General features: G+C 47.4%; 1 protein-coding gene across 2 annotated transcripts in view; it reads right to left on the bottom strand.

Annotated features, from left to right (window-relative positions):
• The window catches only part of RAB11FIP1 (RAB11 family interacting protein 1), a 35,743-nt gene extending 16,421 nt beyond the window's left edge, over positions 1-19,322 (bottom strand). The window contains exons 1-2 of one of the 2 annotated variants that reach the window (XM_020894808.2): positions 18,879-19,322; positions 1,582-2,021 (exon numbers count right to left, since the gene is read on the bottom strand). In XM_020894808.2, coding sequence (XP_020750467.2) covers positions 1,582-2,021; positions 18,879-19,255 — 817 coding nt within the window. In that variant the 5' untranslated portion in view covers positions 19,256-19,322. The remainder of the gene's footprint in view (positions 1-1,581; positions 2,022-18,878) is intronic. The other variant, XM_020894810.2, reaches the window with a different exon arrangement.
• Between the last annotated feature and the right edge of the window lie 354 nt (positions 19,323-19,676).

Raw genomic sequence — 19,676 nt, 5'->3', positions numbered from 1 at the left:
ATCTACGATGCATCACCCACCATACCACACCACACTGTACCAGCACCATCATAACAATCACCCCACTACCATCCATCACCATTACTGTAAATCACCATCTACAGCATCCCCCACCATCACCACTACTGTAACCACCACCATCTACACCATCCCCCACCATCACCATCACCACTACTGTAATCACCACCATCTACACCATCCCCCACCATCACCACTACTGTAACCACTACTATCAACACCACCCCCCCAACACTATCACCATTACTGTAACCATCACCATCTACAGCATCCCCCACCATCACCATCACCACTACTGTAACCACCACCATCTACACCATCCCCCACCATCACCATCACCACTACTGTAATCACCACCATCTACAGCATCCCCCACCATCACCACTACTGTAACCACTACTATCTACACATCCCCCAACACCATCACCATCACCACTACTGTAACCACCACCATCTACACCATCCCCCAACACCATCACCACTACTGTAACCACCACCATCTACACCATCCCCCACCATCACCATCACCACTACTGTAACCACCACCATCTACACCATCCCCCACCATCACCACTACTGTAACCACTACTATCTACACCATCCCCCAACACCATCACCATCACCACTACTGTAACCACCACCATCTACACCATCCCCCACCATCACCATTACTGTAACCACCTATCTACACCATCCCCCAACACCATCACCACTACTGTAACCACCATCTACACCATCCCCCAACACCATCACCACTACTGTAACCACCACCATCTACACCATCCCCCAACACCATCACCACTACTGTAACCACCACCATCTACACCATCCCCCAACACCATCACCACTACTGTAACCACCACCATCTACACCATCCCCCACCATCACCATCACCACTACTGTAATCACCACCATCTACAGCATCCCCCACACCATCACCACTACTGTAACCACCATCTACAGCACCCCCCACCATCACCATCACCACTACTGTAACCACCACCATCTACACCATGCCCCACCATCACCACTACTGTAACCACTACTATCAACACCACCCCCCAACACTATCACCATTACTGTAACCATCACCATCTACAGCATCCCCCACCATCACCATCACCACTACTGTAACCACCACCATCTACACCATCCCCGACCATCACCATCACCATCACCATTACTGTAACCATCACCATCTACAGCATCCCCCACCATCACCACTACTGTAACCACCACCATCTACACCGTCCCCCACCATCACCATTACTGTAACCACCACCATCTACACCATCCCCCACCATCACCATTACTGTAACCACCACCATCTACACCATCCCCCAACACCATCACCACTACTGTAACCACCATCTACAGCATCCCCCACCATCACCATCACCACTACTGTAACCACCATCATCTACACCGTCCCCCCCACCACCACCATCATTTTAACAACTGAGGAACTGGATGAAAATCGTTCTCCTAAGATTTGTTCATTTCTTCTCTCCCAAAGCAAAGGAGGGGGAGAAGCCACGTGCGAAGGAGGAGGAGGGGACTCACCATCCGAGGCAGAGGAGGACTCGTCCTCGTCATCGTCCTCCCACCGGGACTCAAAGTCTCCAGGACGAAGCACCACTTTGTCTGACTTTGAGGTCGGCAGGACAGACATGGACTGGGAAAGCGGCGTTCTCTGCAGGCTGGGCTTGGAAAACAAGGTCTTGATCTTTGATTTCTTCTTCTTGTCTTTGGAAGGAGACTCGTCATCGCTGTCAGCCGAGGGCGTCACGCGGGGGACGATGGCTGACACCGTATCGGACACGCTGTCCTTATTCTTGCCCTTGATCTTGTCCTTCAGTTTCCCAAACGGGTTCCGAGACTTGTCTTTCATGGAAAGGTCAAACATGCTCGCTGTCATATTGTTTCTCATAAACTGGATGTCAACCTCAATTTCTCCTCGCTCTTTATCCTTCTTCCCCGGTTTGGATTTCAAGGTGTACCACCTAGAGGAGAAAGGCAGAGAGGTTACCTTGGAACTGAAGAGCCTAAAACAGGGTGCACAGTCCTTTATCTGGCCTCCCCTCTCTGCTACTGCCAGCCTCATATACAAACACATCTTACGCTCCCTTCTTCGGGGAAGGTGGGGAGAGGGGAGGGGAGGGGAGGGCAGAACTCGTAGTTTTATTTCCATGGACTTCTCCAGGCAGGAATACTGGAGAGGGTTGCCATTTCCTTCTCCAGCGGTACTTAGTGTATAGTCACCTAAAATCCTGAGTCAGTAGAGAGTTATTTTAAGAATAATATACACATTCCATCAAATCATTTCCTATGACTGACTCTGACTGGTTTTTTCCTTCAAAGGGGTAAAACAGTTACAAAGATAAAGTGCAAATTTACAAGAGTATCTCAGAGAAAAACAAGGGTTTGTAGAACAGGGTCTGCCAGGGAGTAATGGAAACTGCAAAACACAGTAAAAAAATATCTATTAAAGAAAAAAAAAAAGAGTGAAATTAAGCCAGAAACAAAGTGACAAGTACTGCATGATTCCAGGGATCCCTGGGTGAAAGTGTTCCTCGCTCAGCTGTGTCCGACTCTTTGCGATCCCATGGACTATACCATCAGGCTCCTCTGCCCATGGGATTCTCCAGGCAAGAATACTGGAGTGGGTTGCCATTCCCTTCTCCAGGGGATCTTACCAACCCAGGGATTGATCCCGGGTCTCCTGCATATTGCAGGCAGATTATTTACCATCTGAGCCGCCAGGGGAGCTTAAGGCAAGTCAATTTCGGAGACAGGAAAGAGAACGGTGGGTGCCAGGCACTGGGGGTGGGGTGAAGAGGAGTTAGTGTTTAATGGGTACAGAGCGTCAGCTGGGGGATGAAAAGTTTTGGACCTGGGTGGTGGTTAACAGTTGATGATGTGAAAGTAAGTAAAGCCACAGAACATGAGCATGGTTAAAATGGTCACTTCTGTTGTATGTATTTTACCACAATGGGGAAAAATGAGAAACAAGAGGAGACACTCATCTCCAGCTTAATGATCAGAAAAAGGAATGTTTCAAACATGATTCAAGTATTTCACTCGGTCCTTTGCAAACAACCTCATGATATGGCAAATGATATTCTATCAGCCCATGAAAGACAAACTGCAGAGAAAGGAAACTTCTCCTTGGCATGTTCCATCGGGTGAATTGCAAAAATGTGAGCCTGGTGAGTGGCACGACTTCCACTGAACAAACAACTCCAAATACAGGGCCTCCCCACAGTCACCCCCGGGGTCACGCTCACACGCTGAGAACCACACTCTGATGTTCTTCTCGGTGACCTATTTAAGAGCTGAGGGCTATGGACTTTAAGGAAATGATGGTTTTGCCCAAATAAACACAATTTCCTCTTTCACCTTCAGCTTGTCTTACTCACTCGGGTGGATTGCTGCCCCCATTGTCTTAGCTCATTCTGCCTTAAAGGGGCAGAGGGAAGCAGAAACGCACTGAGAAAACATCCTCCTTTAAGTCTCATGAGAATGGCATGAAGTGGGACAGTATACCCACTTTACAGATAAGGAAAATCGAGGCTCACAAGTTAGGTAACTTGTACAAGGCCTTGCAACTGTTACCAGGCACACCCAGGACTCTGAACCAGCTCTGCAATTTCCCCAAAGCTCCTTTCTCTACACCAAGATTCCAGCTCAGCACTCTCTCTGAACTCATCCTGCCTGGGCCATCTTTTATGATACACAGAAAACTGGCTGGAATTAACATTGTTTTTGAGGGAGGCTTAAGCCTCCAATTTAAATGTTCTAAGTCAAAAGAGGAGAAGCGGGGAAAGCCCCTATAGCCCACCTCAGCCCTAAGTCACAAGGCTGCACGTGAAATCCAGCACACAGTGTCATGGAGAAGGATTTATACGGGGTTGGCAAAACACAACCAAGACCTGAGAACATGGTGGGAGCTTCAGTTTGGGACCCTAGAAGAAATCGTTTAGGATTTTCAATATTACAGTTCACAGCTGGAGAAGAAGGGAGATGCAAGGTCTTTACAGACAGCCTCGCCTCGCCAGCCTGGTGTGTTTCCATTACACGTCCAGGGCCTCGAGGAGAACAGTTTGCATATCTGTCATTTAGATGTTGAGAGGATTATTTGTATCTTTCTCTCCTGACAGTCATGTGCTAACGTGGTGGCCTTGGTGATGAGGAGTGGCTAGCCTTAGTAAATACCAAGGGTAGGCTCCTGGAAAGGGGAAGTTGCTGAGAACTGAACTCAGAGGCTCAAATGACCACACAGGCCACAAGGGGAGACCTCACCTCTCCACCAGGGCCTCCTCCCAGCTCTTTCACACAGCCTCTCTGCTCACCCTCCAGGGGATGCAAAGACTCCCCAATACCACTTGCCCATTCCCCCAGATGGGGCCGCCTTCCCCAAAGTATCAGCGCCAAAGCCTGTTTATTCTGAATGAAGCTGCAGCCAACCTCAGGATTCTCCCTGAGGGCCTGTTACCACCTGATGCCTGGGTTCAGTCCCTGGGCACAAGAGTGGGATTTGTTTTGGAAATTTCCAACGCCACCAGGAGGTGTGAACATGCACTTCGACTGTTCCTATCGCTTATTTTCACCAGCAAACCCCAAACCAAAGGCCAGGTAGCCAAGAACAGCCACTGGACTATTTAAGGATGTGAAAGGTGGGCTGAATCACAGGCAGGGAGGCAGCCCCCTCTCAGTCTGGGCTGGATATATCAAAGCTGGAAAGGAAGACAGGAACTCTTTCAGCAACATTATCCTGATCATTAAATCCACACAGTTAAAGCAAGAAAGCTTTGACACACACATAATTTGATAGTTCATGAAAACCATAATTCAGAAATGTCTCACCCTAAAAATTTCCAAACCAGGACATATTTGTGGGTTTCAACACTGAAGCATCAGTTCAGTTTTTCAGTGTTTCTGTGCGCTTGATTCTCAGCACACTTAATTCCAGCATGTCAAGGAAGTAGTTCATAAATAATCAGATCCCAGTGTGGCCAGCATGTGATGTCAGCCTGGGTAGGACCCAGCACCACCCTTCACGTCAGTCCAGAAAGCTTGAGTTATCTCAGAAATTAGGGCTGGGTTTTCCCAGTACAAAGGGCAGAGTACAGACAGAAAGCCATAATTCTGATGCAGAAGGTTTATTTTTAAGCCTGTATGCTTAAAAAAATCCTGCAACCTATCAAAAAAAGTGAAAAATAAAAGGATCCCCTCTATAAGCAGTCATCTTTACTTATAATTAAAATTTAGTTCTTCCAAAGTTAAAAGGATCTTTGAACATACAGCAAGTGACAGGACACGTACGTAAACTATATTTTAAAGTAATAACAGCAATTGTTATTTTACAATGATGCTTTTACAAAATGAAGATTTTCAAGAAGACTCATAAAAAGAACTTAATCTTAACAAATATAAGTTTCTGATAGCCTTTAGGTAATACCACTGAACCAAGTAGCAAATGACAAAAATTTTGCTTGGCTGTGCTCAGTCATGTCTGACTCTTTGCGACACCACAGGCTGTGGCCCGCCAGGCTCCTCCGTCCCTGGAATTTTCCAGGCAAGAATACTGGAATGGTTGCCATTTCCTACTCCAGGGGATCTTCCTGGCCCAGGGATCAAACTCTCATCTCCTGCATTGGCAGGCAGACTCTTTATCACTGCACCACCTGGGAAGCCCAATAAACGACAAAACTTGACTGAAAAACCTGTTTACTTCATCCAAATCAACAAGAATCAATTAAATGGGACTGAATGAACTGATGAGTATGGTTTACAACTTTATGACTTTGGGGAAAATATACTAACTTTAATCTTTGTTTTGCAGAAAAACCTCTTCTCTTATGCTATAACCTACAATGAATTGATAAAGTATACCTCTGTAAACAAACAAAAAAATAATAATAGGCATGGGGTAAAAATTCCAATCATACAAAATGGTCCAAAATGAAAACTTTAATTTCCATGTCCCTCAGTCAGGCGAGGGTCTTGGGAATAAACATTTAAGCAAAAAATGCTTGTTATCCAAACAGGCTGCCCTACTGTTTGGGGTTTTTTTTTTTGTTTTTTTTTTTTGTTTTGGGGTCTTCTTGGTCAAACATAAGCCAAGGCTAAACAGCTAAAAATACAGAAAAATTCATTTAAGGCTTTTACCCTTTCAAAAAGATGTTTTATTAAGAAAGCAGCAAGGGAACATTAAAAAAAAAAAAAAAGAATGAACAGGGTGCAGGAAGGGAAACATACAGAATGCAGGACACAGGGTCTGCCTCCTGAGGGGCCTGGCTGGGGGGCTAGAGTCCAGATACACATTGTCAAATCTCCTGGGTTTTTAAACACTCAAGTTTTGAAACAGCTAAAACAACCCAGCCATGTGCAATTCTCAGGGCTGGTTCGCCTCAGCATGTAGGTTTCTCAGGACAAGGAAAGCTGATCCCAGGGGCCCTCGATCGGAATGTGGGCAGTGTGGTTCCTGGTCTGGGGAAATGAAAGGTCTCCCAGTGCATCCCAGCAGACGTGCCGGCTTACGGTTGTGTAAAGGACAGGCCGGTACGCCTCCAAAATAATCTGTCTGCAGCCGAAGCAGACATGTTTTTCCTTTAAAACATTCCAGAGGGTAGACACAGAAAAAAAGAGAAAAAAATGACCGCTTTAGAGATTCAAGACGGAGACAGGGAAATGATGGCTACAAAGATGCGGTCCATGTGCTCTGGCACGGCGGGCATTGGAATGACAGAACCGAGAGGCCAGACAGTGGGAGAGGGGACCAGCTCACCCGACGGTCACCGAGTGTCTGTTACACTGAGCCAACGGCTGTTTTTTTCTTTCTGATTATGAAGCGTGAGAAAATAATTGAACATGAAAAGAAATTCCTGCTCGCGTATACACTTTCATCACAGATAAGGACATGTGTGAAGTCACTCAGTTGTGTCCGACTCTTTGTGACCCCATGGATTGTAGCCTGCCAGACTCCTCCGTCCATGGGATTTTCCAGGCAAGAATATGGGAGCGGGTTGCCATTTCCTTCTCCAGGGAATCTTCCCGACCCAGGGTTCGAACCCGGGTCTCCCACATTGCAGGCAGACTCTTGACCCATTGAGTTACCAGGGAATCCAACAAACAAGGACTGTCATACACAAAGAAGTTTCTAAGCTAAGTGAAATCCCAAGGGGCTATAAGAACCACCTACTTGGGGACCCAGCAAAATGAATTAAGGCTCTACCCTCCCATCAGACACAGGAAGCTCCACGAAACACAAAAGCAAAGACAACCACTAGCTCCTCATTTTAACATGATAGTGTTCATTTCAAGGGATCCTGTCTATACGGGCTCCAGGGTCAAGCGCAGACCGCCTAGTTCCCTTCCGGTGCAAAATTTCCGCCCTGACTTGTAGCGTGAGTCATCCCCCATGGTAACTGAACTTCAAGACACACGGGATCATGGCCTTGGGTGAGGGGAGAAGTAGGAAGAACAGAACAGCACCTGAGTTTCACGTGTTTGAGATGGAGGATGCACTTGATGGAAAAATTTTAAAAATCAGTTCCTTCACTGTCTTCCTCGGGGAAGAAAAATAAGGCTGAGAATCTCGCAGGGTCAGCAGAGGAGGATATCTAAAAGGGGTTGTGAGAAGGAGTGACTCCACGTGGGTGAAGTGTCCAGACTCTTCTGTTGGTAGTACAGAAGTAATGCATAGCAAACAGGGACAAAGACGTTTAAGACCTATAAAATGTTTGTGGGGTGTACCCAGCAGAAGCTAAGTAGTTTAACAGGTTTTGTTACTGACCAAGGTAGCTGGTTCTTATTACCTAACTCTGAATACAGAATCACTGATCAGCCATTCTCACCGCCCCACTCCCCTCCCGCCATGTACTTTCCCATCTGCCCATTGCCAGGTACTTCGTGGTAAATTTTGAGGATTGCAAATGGTTCCTTTTTGATCCTAATCCATGAAACAGCCATTCTGACAGCACTGAAAGGCTATCTGTAGCCACCAAATTCAATCCTAAACAGTTAGAAAATGATATAGTAAAGGAGAGATCATATAAAAAGCAGGCTGAAAATGCTTTTGATCTTGCCATACTATTTGCTCAACAGAAAGTCCCTTAGAAAGTAATTATAGCAGGTTATAGGAAAAAAATTTTAACTGACTCTCTTTAATGCTAATTCAACCATTCCCTTTTGATGTATTTTCTTGAAGTCTTTTTCCTGCATGTTTTAACTGAGAGACTTCAGACAAATTACTTGACTTCTCTGGCTCCTCCTCTGAAACAAGGTTAAAAGCACCTACGATAAGGTGCTTATAAAGGATGTTACAAAGATTGTATGTCCTTAGTCGCTCAGTCCTGTCTAACTCTGCAACCCCATGGACTGTAGCCCACCAGGCTCCTCTATCCATGGGGATTCTCCAGGGAATAATATTGGAGTGGGTTGCCATGCCCTCCTCCAGGGGATCTTCCCAACCCAGGAATTGAACCCAAGTCTCCCACATTGCAAGCGGATTCTTTGCCACCTGAGCATAAATGGCTTAATATATGTAAAGAGCTTAGAACAGTGCCTGGCACTTAATAAACACTTGATGTTAGCTATGACTATGACTTGGTAATAACCAGAGAACACATACAATTCTATTTGTAGTGTGTTAAATATAGCTGTCGTACAGTCCCCATATCCACCATTTTTAATGGCTGCATGATACTCAGTGAGTGCATTTATACCATCATTCAGCCATGCACATGGTTCTCAGAATGGAATTTAAGATACAAACAGTTCAGACTGATGGTATTCCCAGGGATCCAAACTGACACCATCAAACAAATAACAATGATTTGCATTTGAAGGGAGTGGGGGGAAAACTCAATTACAAAACCAGTTTGTATGATACAATTTCCAAAATTAAAAAGCAGATACGATATTTTAAAACATCATGTTGTTCAGTCGCTCAGTCTGGTCCGACTCTTTGCGACCCGGTGGACTGCAGCACGCCAGGCTTCCCTGTCCTTCATGAAGTGAAGTGATCAGTATGTAATTCTGTAATTTATCATGAGATTTAATGACCCTCAGAACTCTTCAGAGCTTCTACAGAAGTGGGAGAGACAAGAAACAGGGCCCCCAAATGATTTCAGACACAGGCCAAGATGACATAACTGACTGAAGGGTAAGGATCAAGGCATATTTTCTAAGTTGAAAGCAATACTCAACTCCTTGTAGATAAAGACTACAGGAAATAACCAAGCATCAGTATTTTAAGATTCGCTAAGAATTAGAAAAATTAACACATTTATAAACATGGAAGTCTACCACTCCTGCTATCATCTAGTTACCAATGTTTTACTTGACCATATCTCAAAAAACCACAAACATCAATATTCTAACATCAGATCAGGTACCTTGCCTTTTGCCCCAAGGTAATGTATTTTACATGATCTGCCAAAGAAGGGTCTCCAGAGGGTCCTTTGTCACTCAGGCACAAAGACCTTAAGGATGGAGAAAGGAAATGAGATGGTCTGGTTCACCACCTCTTGGCCAGGACAAAAGAAGACAAACTTCAGCACGGTTGACATCAAAGAGCTTTCGGTCCTCTCTCAGGCCCCCAGACAGACTCACACTTCTTTCTTTGGGAACCGCTGGTGGGGAGCGTGTGTGTTAGTCGATCAGCCGTGTCTAACGATTCTTTTCGACCCCACGGACCAGGGCCCCACCAGGCTCCTCCACCCATGGGACTCTCCAGGCAAGAATACTGGAGTGGGTCACCATTCCCTTCTCCAGGGGATCTTCCCAACCCAGGGATCAAACCCCAGTCTCCTGCATTGCAGGCAGACTCTTTTACCATCTGAGCCGCCAGGGAAGACCCTGCTTCCTGGTTGGGGAAGCAGAGCCTCTGACTCATCTGCTTATCAAGGTGAGTCCCAAGGAGGGGAAAAAAAAAATCCATACCAAGAGTATTTCAAAATTCTGTTCTAACAACAAACGTCAGTAAGAATGAAGCGCTCCTTTCGTGTAAGAGGAAACCCGGGTGCTGTAGGAGGCGGCCCCCTTGAAGAAACAGCCCCGGGGCCCGCCGGTCCCTCACACAGAACACGGTACTCAGGATCACAAGAGGCCTTTTCAGACCAGGCCTCCTGGAGGCCATAGTGGTTCTCCCCGGGCTAGCCACGTCTCTTTTAATAAATGAGAAGTTTAAAAACGAAGCGTGCAGCCGTCACACCTCTACAAAGTTTTTCTGGGATTTCTTATAAAACGTGTTCCCTCGGCTCCGCTAGGGAGGACGGCGTTCAGGAAAGACACTTAATCCCAGCTGCCTTCTTTCTCCCCGTGGGCACATTCCTAAATGTGTCCTCAGGGACACCCTGGAGACGAAAGCCCTGGATTTCTCTCTAACAGATTATCTACACGCCTCTCTCTGCAGGAAAGGAATTTCTCATCTCATTAGTGCCTAAAAGCAGCTCCTTTGCCAAAGGCACCAGCAAGCCTCCGGGCTGCAGGTGACCTGCTTCTCCCAGGTGACCTGCTTCTACGGCGCTGACGGGCAAGCCAGACCCCAAGTTCACACCGAGGCCACCCTGCATCTCTAATCCACTCAGCTAAATGCAACATGGCTTAAAACTCAACTTTCAAATAACTAAGATCATGGCATCTGGTTCCATCACTTCATGGCAAAACAGAAGGGGAAAAAGTGGAAACAGTGACAGATTTTATTTTCCTGGGCTCCAAAATCACTGCAGATGGTGACTGCAGCCATGAAATTAAAAGACACTTGCTCCTTGGAAGGAAAGCTATGACAAACCTAGACAGCAGATTAAAAAGTAGAGACGTCACATTGCCAACAAAGGTCCAAATAGTCAAGGCTATGGTTTTTCCAGTAGCCATGTCCAGATTTGAGAGCTGGACCATAAAGAAGGCTGAGCACTGAAGAATTGATGCTTTTGAATTCTGATGCTGGAGAAGACTCTTGAGAGTCCCTTTGGACTGCAAGGAGATCAAACCAGTCAATCCTAAAGGAAATCAATCCTGAATGTTCATTGGAAGGACTGATGCTGAAGCTGAAGCTCCAATTCTTTGGCCACCCGATGTGAAGAGCTGACTCATTTGAAAAGACCCTGATGCTGGGAAAGACTGAAGATGGGAGGAGAACGGGCAACAGAGGATGAGATGGTTGGATGGCATCACCGACTGAATGGACATGCAACTGAGCAAACTCCAGGAGCTGATGATGGACAGGGAAGCCTGGCGTGCTACAGTCCATGGGGTTGCAAAGAGCCAGGCACGACTGAGTGACTAAACAACAACAAATTTTTGAAATTAGAACACTAATTTTAAACTTCTTGTTTATTAAGAGACGTGGCTAGCCCGGGGAGAACCACCACAGCCTCCAGAAGGCCTGGTCTGAAAAGGCCTCTTGTGACCCGGAGTCCTGTGTCCTATGTGAGGGACGGGCGGGCCCCGGGGCTGTTTCTTCAAGGGTGCTGCCTCTCATAGCACCGGGCTGTGGGGTTTCCTCTTACACGAAAGGAACGCTTCATTCTTACTGAAGTTTGTTGTTAGAACAGGATTTTGAAATTCTCTCGGTACGTGTTTTTTTTCCCCTTCTCCTTGGGACTCACCTTGATAACCAGGTGAGTCAGATGTTCTGCTTCCCCACCAGGAAGCAGAGTCTTCTCTGGTACCTCAGACGGTAAAGATTCTGCCTGCAGTGCGGGAGACCCAGGTTCGATCCCTGGGTCGGGAAGATTCCCCTGAAGAAGGGAATGGCAACCCACTCCAGTATTCTTGCCTGGAGAATCCCATGGATGGAGGAGCCTGCCGGGGCCCCAGTCTGTGGGGTAGAAGTGTTTAGCAAAGATTAAACGCTTCTCCATGTCCCACTAGCAAATGACCGCCTGCCCTATGTCTCCAGGGACTGCAACTTGCCCATTCAGAGATGTCGGAACACCTGGGCTGGGTCACACAGCAAATGAAGAGACGGCAGCGGGCCCTGCACAAGGGAAAGCGGGCCAGCTGGCCTGGTCTCCTGCTGGGCCAGCTGCGGCAAGAGGTCCGACCTAGGACCCCTTCCGGGGAGCACAACCCGCTCACCAAGTCTTTCCACACCGATGCTGGTTTTCTTCATAGGCTGATCAAGGTTCTGGTTGTTAATTCTGTTGGAATTCAAAGGCCCTGAGGCTTAGAGATGCAAGTAGGCTCTGAACCAAAGGCCACCCAGGGCCCAGCTGGGAGATGAAATAAGGCCTTAAATACCCTCAAATCACTCCCTCTGTTCATGGAGGACATCTGAAACCTCTAGAGCTAAGCCATGGCCAGCATCCTTCCCAATGTACAGCGTGCAAAGTAGCTTTCTCGGACATAGAGCAATTAAAACCAGAGCGGTGAAATGGAGACTGAAAAGATTATTGTCCAGGGGGACGGAAGAATGATGTCAGCAAATACAGGTTGGAGCTGATGACAGTTTAATAAGCATGTGTATTGTTTTTAATGTAATCATAACATTTTTAAGTTAATAGCTACAATTAAAATGACAGAGATACTATTTATAAAAACCTTCCTCTGATGGTGGTTGTAGAAATACAACAGAGGTCTTTGTAACCAAAGGGAAGTTAAGCCAAACAAGGCTCTTTTGTCCGTTCACCTTCCCCTGATGCGGAAAAACCTTTGCATGGTTGGAATGGTTGACTTACTTGCCTCCAGAGTTGTGTTTTTCATTTACGGGGTTTACTTCCCCTCGTGTTGTGTATTATTTTTTCTTTTTCTTCCTATGTTCCTTGGGGTAGTGACTCCACCTGCCGTGTTGGCGCAACCGGTGAGGTCACAGCAGTTACGCTATTACAAAACAAAGACTTGGCCTGTGCTAAAACGGCAAACTCTTGAGGACACACATGCACACGCCCTGGTTTCGGTGGTGTTTCCTACTCATTTGCTCCAACGGAAGACTCCACACACAGGCATCAAGGCCCACGTTGTCTTTGCCAAGACATGTTGACCTCACTCCTGTATCACGGTGACTGCTGGGGAAAGCAAGCAGTCACAGTTTCCTGGTTCACGTTCAATAGCAAGCTCTCCTTATTTTATTTGTTCGTTCTTATCACTTCCTCTCGTCACCCCCACCCACACCCAATCCACCACCAGTAAGGCCAACTGAACCTCGGAAATATTTCTGAAAGCCACCCACCTCTGTCCGTGCCCACACCTGTCACCCTACTCCTGCCGGAGCCTCCCGTTCCACCTGTTGGGTTCCAGGCTAGACCTGCTCCAAATCTGCTCTCCATCAGACAGCCAGACTTTCACAACTGGATCTCGTCACCCCTCTGCTTTCAACACTCAGCAGTTTCCATTGCTCCTAAAGGAAGCCCGGCCTTCCTCTTCAGCCTCAATCTAGGCAAACTCTCCAGCTTCCCAGGTCTTCCTGCCTCAGGGCCTTGCACAGCCTGCTTCTCTTCCTCTACTTTTCACTGGAAAAATTCCTCTTTATCCTCCAGGTCTCTGCCTCAGAGAGGCCATCTGCAATCTTTGCTCTTTTCTCTTATGATACCCTGTTCTCTTCCTCCACCACACTCATCGCAGCACAAGATTACTCATCTTTGTGTTCATCTATGTTCAGTTGCTAAGTTGTGTCCGACTCTTTGAGACCCTATGGACTGCAGCACTCCAGATTCCTCTGTCTTCACTATCTCCCAGAGCTTGCTCCAATCCATGCCCATTGAGTCGGTGATGCCATCCAACCATCTCATCCTCTGTCACCCCCTTGTCTTCTTGCCCTCAATCTTTCCCAGCATCGGGGTCTTTTCCAATGAGCCAGCTTGTTGCATCAGGTGGCCAAAGTATTAAAGCTTCAGCTTCAGCATCAGTCCTTCCAATGAATATTCAGAGTGTGTTTACTGTTTCAGGGCTTCCTGAAAGCGGGGATCATGTCTGTTTAGTTCGTCACTGTTTACGCTGTCTACCCAGTGCCTCAAAAATAGTAGGTATTAACAAATAATTACTAAAAGTATGGATGAACTTTAAAAAGAAGAGGGGAAAAGGCAGTGAGAACTTTCGCATTGCTAACTGAATGCCTCGTAAATGAAATCACCATCAAATCATATGACAAAAAGCATACCTTTCACATCACAGGAACCGTGTCTTTGATGCACCCTCCCCTTCTGAGTCACTCCATTCCCCCACTGTGAACAGGCTGGGGTTACTTATTCCAGAGCCCATAGATCACCGTCCTGGACACTGAGCTATCAGTTTCCCACACTGGGTGGGAGGGGCCTCTGCCAGTTTGGAAGTGGGAGGGTTTCCAGTAAAGCCCCAATGTCATCTTTAAAGCGAATCTCAAAAAAAAAAAAAAAAAAAACTTAACCAGTAACAGCATTGCTCAAATTTTCCAGTCTGTTACAAAAAGCCGAAAAGTGCTTAGGAAACCCAGAGGTATTCTATGAGCGCAAACACTGACGGCTCAGATTTGTGAAGTTGAGATCTCTGTGCTCATCTGTGACTTCTCTGCCTCACACTCTCCCATAAAAACAATGGTCTCACCCTTCTTAATCACCTGAGTTTCCTTTGGCAACATATTACACCATCTTACTATACTTATACAGTTCTTCAAAATGTCTAACCTTTATCAGTATCCAAATCCTTTCATATGCAACCAAATTCTCTCTGGAATCTTCAGGAAAGATGAGAAAATGACCCTCCATCATTCAGTCTCTCTCCATATCTGAAAGGCTATTGTGGTATCAAATTTCATCCTATCTGGTTACACAATGGCCTTCCAGTCACCAGCCTGAATGTTTATTTTAATCTGTCTTTAAGCGATTACTGCCCCCACTTTTATTGCTGTTGGTATTCTAAAAAGATGCTTGGTTTTGAGTTTGTTTGTTTGTTTTTTGTCCAATCTAGGACCCCAGGCTACTCAAGACCAGACAGCAGAGAAGCCCACATGTTGGTCACCTTACTCTGCCTCTCAGATTCATGTCTGTTTCATAATCATGGAACTTAAATGATTTCCATTTAACCAAAGCTCAGCTGAGACCACAGAGAAGTATGGATGAATCTGCCCTCTGTATCCACAGGTCCTCAGATTCAACCAACATATAAATATCTCAAAAATATTCAAGAAAAAAAAAGAACTCTAGAAAACTCCAAAAAGCAAAATGAATTCATGCACTGGCAACTATTTATCAGCATTTCCATGGATTTTACAACTACTTAGAAGAAGCCTGGCATGCTGCAGTCCATGGGTTCGTAAAGAGACACAATTGAGCCACTGAACAACATGGCATATATATCATATTAGGTATTAGAAGCAATCTAGAGATGATTTAAAGTATACAGGAGGATGTACAGAGGTTATACACAAAAATGAAGCCGTTTTATACAAGGGGTTTCAGCATCCACAGATTGTGGCGCGGGGCTGGGGGGAGGGGGGGCGGGGTGGCACTGGAACCAATCACCCTTGGATATAAGGGACAATTGCATTAATATCAGTGCAAAATCAATTCATTTCAGTTTCTTCTTACCTAAAGGGGCCATACACTCTTCCCTATTAAACGGATCCTATCTATATGTCAATCTCTGTTTAGTGTTCTAAAGATATGTATCATCACACTGCAGCCATGAAATTAAAAGACACTTTCTCCTTGGAAGAAAAGCTATGACCAACCTAGACAGCATATTTAAAATAAGAGACGTTACTTTGCCAACAAAAGTCCCTCTAGACAAAGCTACGGTTTTTCCAGTAGTCATGTATGGACGTTGAGCACCAAAGAATTGATGCTTTTGAACTGTGGTGTTGGAGAAGACTCTTGAGAGTCCCTTGGATAGCACGGAGATCCAACCAGTCCATCCTAAAGGAAATCAGTCCTGAATATTCATTGGAAGGATTGATGCTGAGGTTGAAACTCCAAAACTTTGGCCACCTGATGCAAAGAACTGACTCAATGGAAAAGACCCTGATGCTGGGAAAGACTGAAGGCAGGAGGAGAAGGGGGCAAGAGAGGATTGCAAGAGATGGTTGGACAGCATCACCGACTCTGGACATGAGTTTGAGTAAGCTCCGGAGTTGGTGATGGACAGGGAAGCCTGGCGTGCTGTAGTCCATGGGGTAGCAAAGAGTCAGACACAACTGAGCAAGTGAACTGAACTGAACTGATCATCACCCTAAATCTGAGGTTAACAAAATCTGAGTTATTACAAAAAGCATATTCTCTTGATTCCAAATATGTGATATGTGGTGTCTTACTAAAAGAACAAATGAAAATATCTGCACAGTTAGCTCTTAACACCTTGAGTTTTAACTTCTGGACCACAACTGTTTTCGGTAAAGATTAACATACATGCACATACACACACACACACATAAAACTATAGGCCAAGATGTGAGCTTTTCTTTTGGTTTTGGTTTCAATGTCTAAGGCGGAGTCAAACCATTAATAACCAGTTCAAATGATCCTCCTAGCCCAACCAGTTTCTTTCTGTTAAACTTCCACCTAACAGCGTGTATCTTATGCTCCAAATAGCAGCTATCTTGAGCACCCAAGTGATGTACCAGGACATCAAACAGGCCTGGTTTAACTGAGTTTCCCCAGCATCTTGGAAAGTCCCAGGAAGTGACAGATGGAAAGCTTGTGATTTTGCCTATTGCTGGAGAAGCAAAGAAGGCTTCCTTTGCAGTTATTAAAAAATCAACTAAGCACAGTTTTCCTACAAGCTGATATTGTGACTAAGTGGTCACAAGCTCATATAATAGGGACAGGAGTAATCACCTAGGTTTAGAATTACATCGGAGAGGATGAGAAAAATGAAGGGCAGAGACTGAACCCTTCCTGAAATAGGGAACTTGAGGAGGTTTTCGTTCCTCCCAAAGCAGTAACAGGACCTTTTGAATCTATACATGGGGCTCCATTAATCCAGGAACCCAGAAACATCTTATAAATATCAGTTAAGTCTGGCCACAAGCTCCATCTGTACATGGGGAAACTTGGGTGTTTAGAGACGGAGCATCTTGAAGCCCAACAATGAGTCAGGGCCAGAGTGGGCACCAGACCCAGGGATCTGGAATCCCCATCTCTGGCAGGGAGATCCAATCTACCTTTCAAGAAGCAACAGATGGTAGAGACAGACATGATATCCACACATATTGGGATGGGACAAGACAAAGGACAGTAAATCCAAGGCCCCAGATGTCATTTAATCAAGCAGAAGATTAGGAATGCTTTGGCCCCTGGTCAGCAAAGATGCTGCTGCTCACCTTACAGTTTGTAAGCTGATGCCACAAAGATACCCCATCCATCCTCACCTCTAGGCTCTCCCTTTTTATCTGATTCGAGCTCAGAAATGCCTGTTCATCTTTGGCTGGATAAAGGAAGCAGTTATAACATTTGCAAGAATCTACAGAAAAGAGAGTCTGGTAACATCAAATCCTCTGGTTCTTCCTGCTTCCTTCCCAAGGGAAAGTTAAAATACCATTTACATCTAAAACATACAGCGTGAATCAGAGTGCTTCATAAACCACAGGAGTTAGGTGATAACATGACTAACATATTTAAGGTCCAGTCAAGTAACCAATTAAGCTAAGCGAGGCTGTGTGTGTGTATGTGCTCAGTCAGTCCAACTCTTGTGGGACTCTTGTGGGACCTCACGGACTGTGTAGCCCACCAGGCTCCTCTGTCCATGGGATTTCTGGGCAAGAATACTGGAGTGGATTGCCATTTCCTTCTCTAGGGGATCTTCCCCACCCAGGGATGGAACCTGCATCTCCTGCATTGGCAGGCGAATTCTTTACTGCTGAACCAGTGGGGAAGCCCCACCGGAGGCTAGTTCTGGATATACCAGATGAGCATAATCAAACGTTCCATTCCAAATATTGAGAGAAAACAAACTGGTAACACTTCAGAATGCACAGGGGTTTGCTTTGCTTTCCCTGCAGGAGTGTGATACCCTAACACAAACATCTTAGGGAGGAAGGGGAGCTACAGGTGGGCAGCCATCCTGCCCCACCCCCCCACAACTCCCCACTCAGTAGGACTAGAGAGAACTTTGCAAACTCCAGAGAGAAACAAGGCCTACTTTTCAGTTCAGCCATCCGCAGGCCCTGGTTCCAGCCATCGCTGGGAAATCCTTACTAATTTGGGGCCGAGGGCAAACACGGTTAGTGTATTTCGGTCTTAAAGTTAAGACCAAACTGCTCCAGCATTCCTAGAGGAGAAGAGGAAGGAAGGAGGGGCAAATTCTCCCGATCGATCCCTAAGGCGGTGGTGAGGTGGGGGTACGGGATAGCCCTCGCTGGGCAGCCTGCGTTCCCCTTTCCCCACCCCCCATCCACACCCACACCCACCCCGCACAGTAACGCCCCCAGCTCGGCCCCTGAGCGAGCCTCTAGGGCTTAGTGTCAGTGGATTTAACTGCTCCAGTTGGTTTTCCCAGCGCCCCGGCCCAGCCATTCACAGCTCGGTGTCCAGTACAATGAAATACCGAGGAGGCTTTCCACGTAAGCTAAGGCGTACATCAAATATACACAGCTACTCAGCTAATAAGAGGAATTCGTCAGCCCACACATAGTTTCAATTCATCAAAAATTCATGAAGTGATTACTAAATGCCAGGCGCTGAGCGCCGTCCCGCATTCAAAAAAAAAAAAATCCCCAGGTACCGGAACCGACCTACTGGGAGAGCCGGGGCGGGACAGCCCAAGAAGGAGAAGCTAGGCAAGAATCCTAGAACCGGCCGAGCGGGCTGGGGGGGTCCCCTCTGCAAAGGCGTGGCCCCGGCCGTCCCCTTGGGGAGACACTCTGCAAGGGTCTCGGCGCTCCGGCCAGGCTTCGTGCTCGCACCGCCCGTCTCCCCGCGCTCGACACCCGCCCGCACACTCACTGGGTCTTCCGGCGTCCCTGATCCTGGTGCAGCCTCCGCAGGTCTACCTCGGCGCGGCCCAGGAACTTGTCGAGCCCGAGCAGCGCGCGGTGCAGCACGGTGAGCTGCAGGGTGGCGGCGGCGGCGGGCGCGGCCTCGGCCGACAGCAGCGGCGGCAGCTCGAAGGTGGCCTCCTCGCGCCACACGGGCGCGCCCAGGCTGCGCTCCGACACCGAGGTGGCGTACTTCTCCTTGCCCACCTGGATCACCGCGTACGCGTCGCTCGTGCCTCCGGGACCCTTGGCCCTCAAGCCCCGCGCCTGCAGTACCGTCACCTGCACGTGCGTCGGGGACCACACGGCCCCGGGGCCCCGGCCCGCCGAGGCTGCCAGGGACATGGTGGCGGTGCTGCGACCCGACCGAAAAGGAAGGAGGTGATCGCCGCGACAGGCGGCCTCTACCGCCCGCCCCAGTCGCCACGGCCTCTTTAAGGCTTCCGGTCACGCCCCCTTGATGCCCCGTCCCCTTCCAGGCCCCGCCCACCTCCCCACCTGCGGGACCTGGCCGACTCCGCCCCTTAGGGCCCTAGTTGGCTCGGGAGGGCGGGGCGGGGCGGGGCTTGGAGACTTCTACCCTAAGAGGTGGTCAGTTCTGTTCCGTTCACTCGCTCAGTAGTGTCCGACTCTGCGACCCCATGGACTGCAGCACCCCGAGCTTCCCTGTCCATCACCAACTGCCAGAGCTTGCTCAAACTCATGTCCATGCAGTCGGTGATGCTAAGAGGAGGAAGGTGTCCCCAACGGCCAAAGGTCGCCCAGT

This window comes from Odocoileus virginianus, chromosome 32, assembly GCF_023699985.2.
Source record: "Odocoileus virginianus isolate 20LAN1187 ecotype Illinois chromosome 32, Ovbor_1.2, whole genome shotgun sequence".
Lineage (NCBI taxonomy): Eukaryota > Metazoa > Chordata > Mammalia > Artiodactyla > Cervidae > Odocoileus > Odocoileus virginianus.
This window is presented reverse-complemented; position numbering and strand designations above follow the sequence as displayed.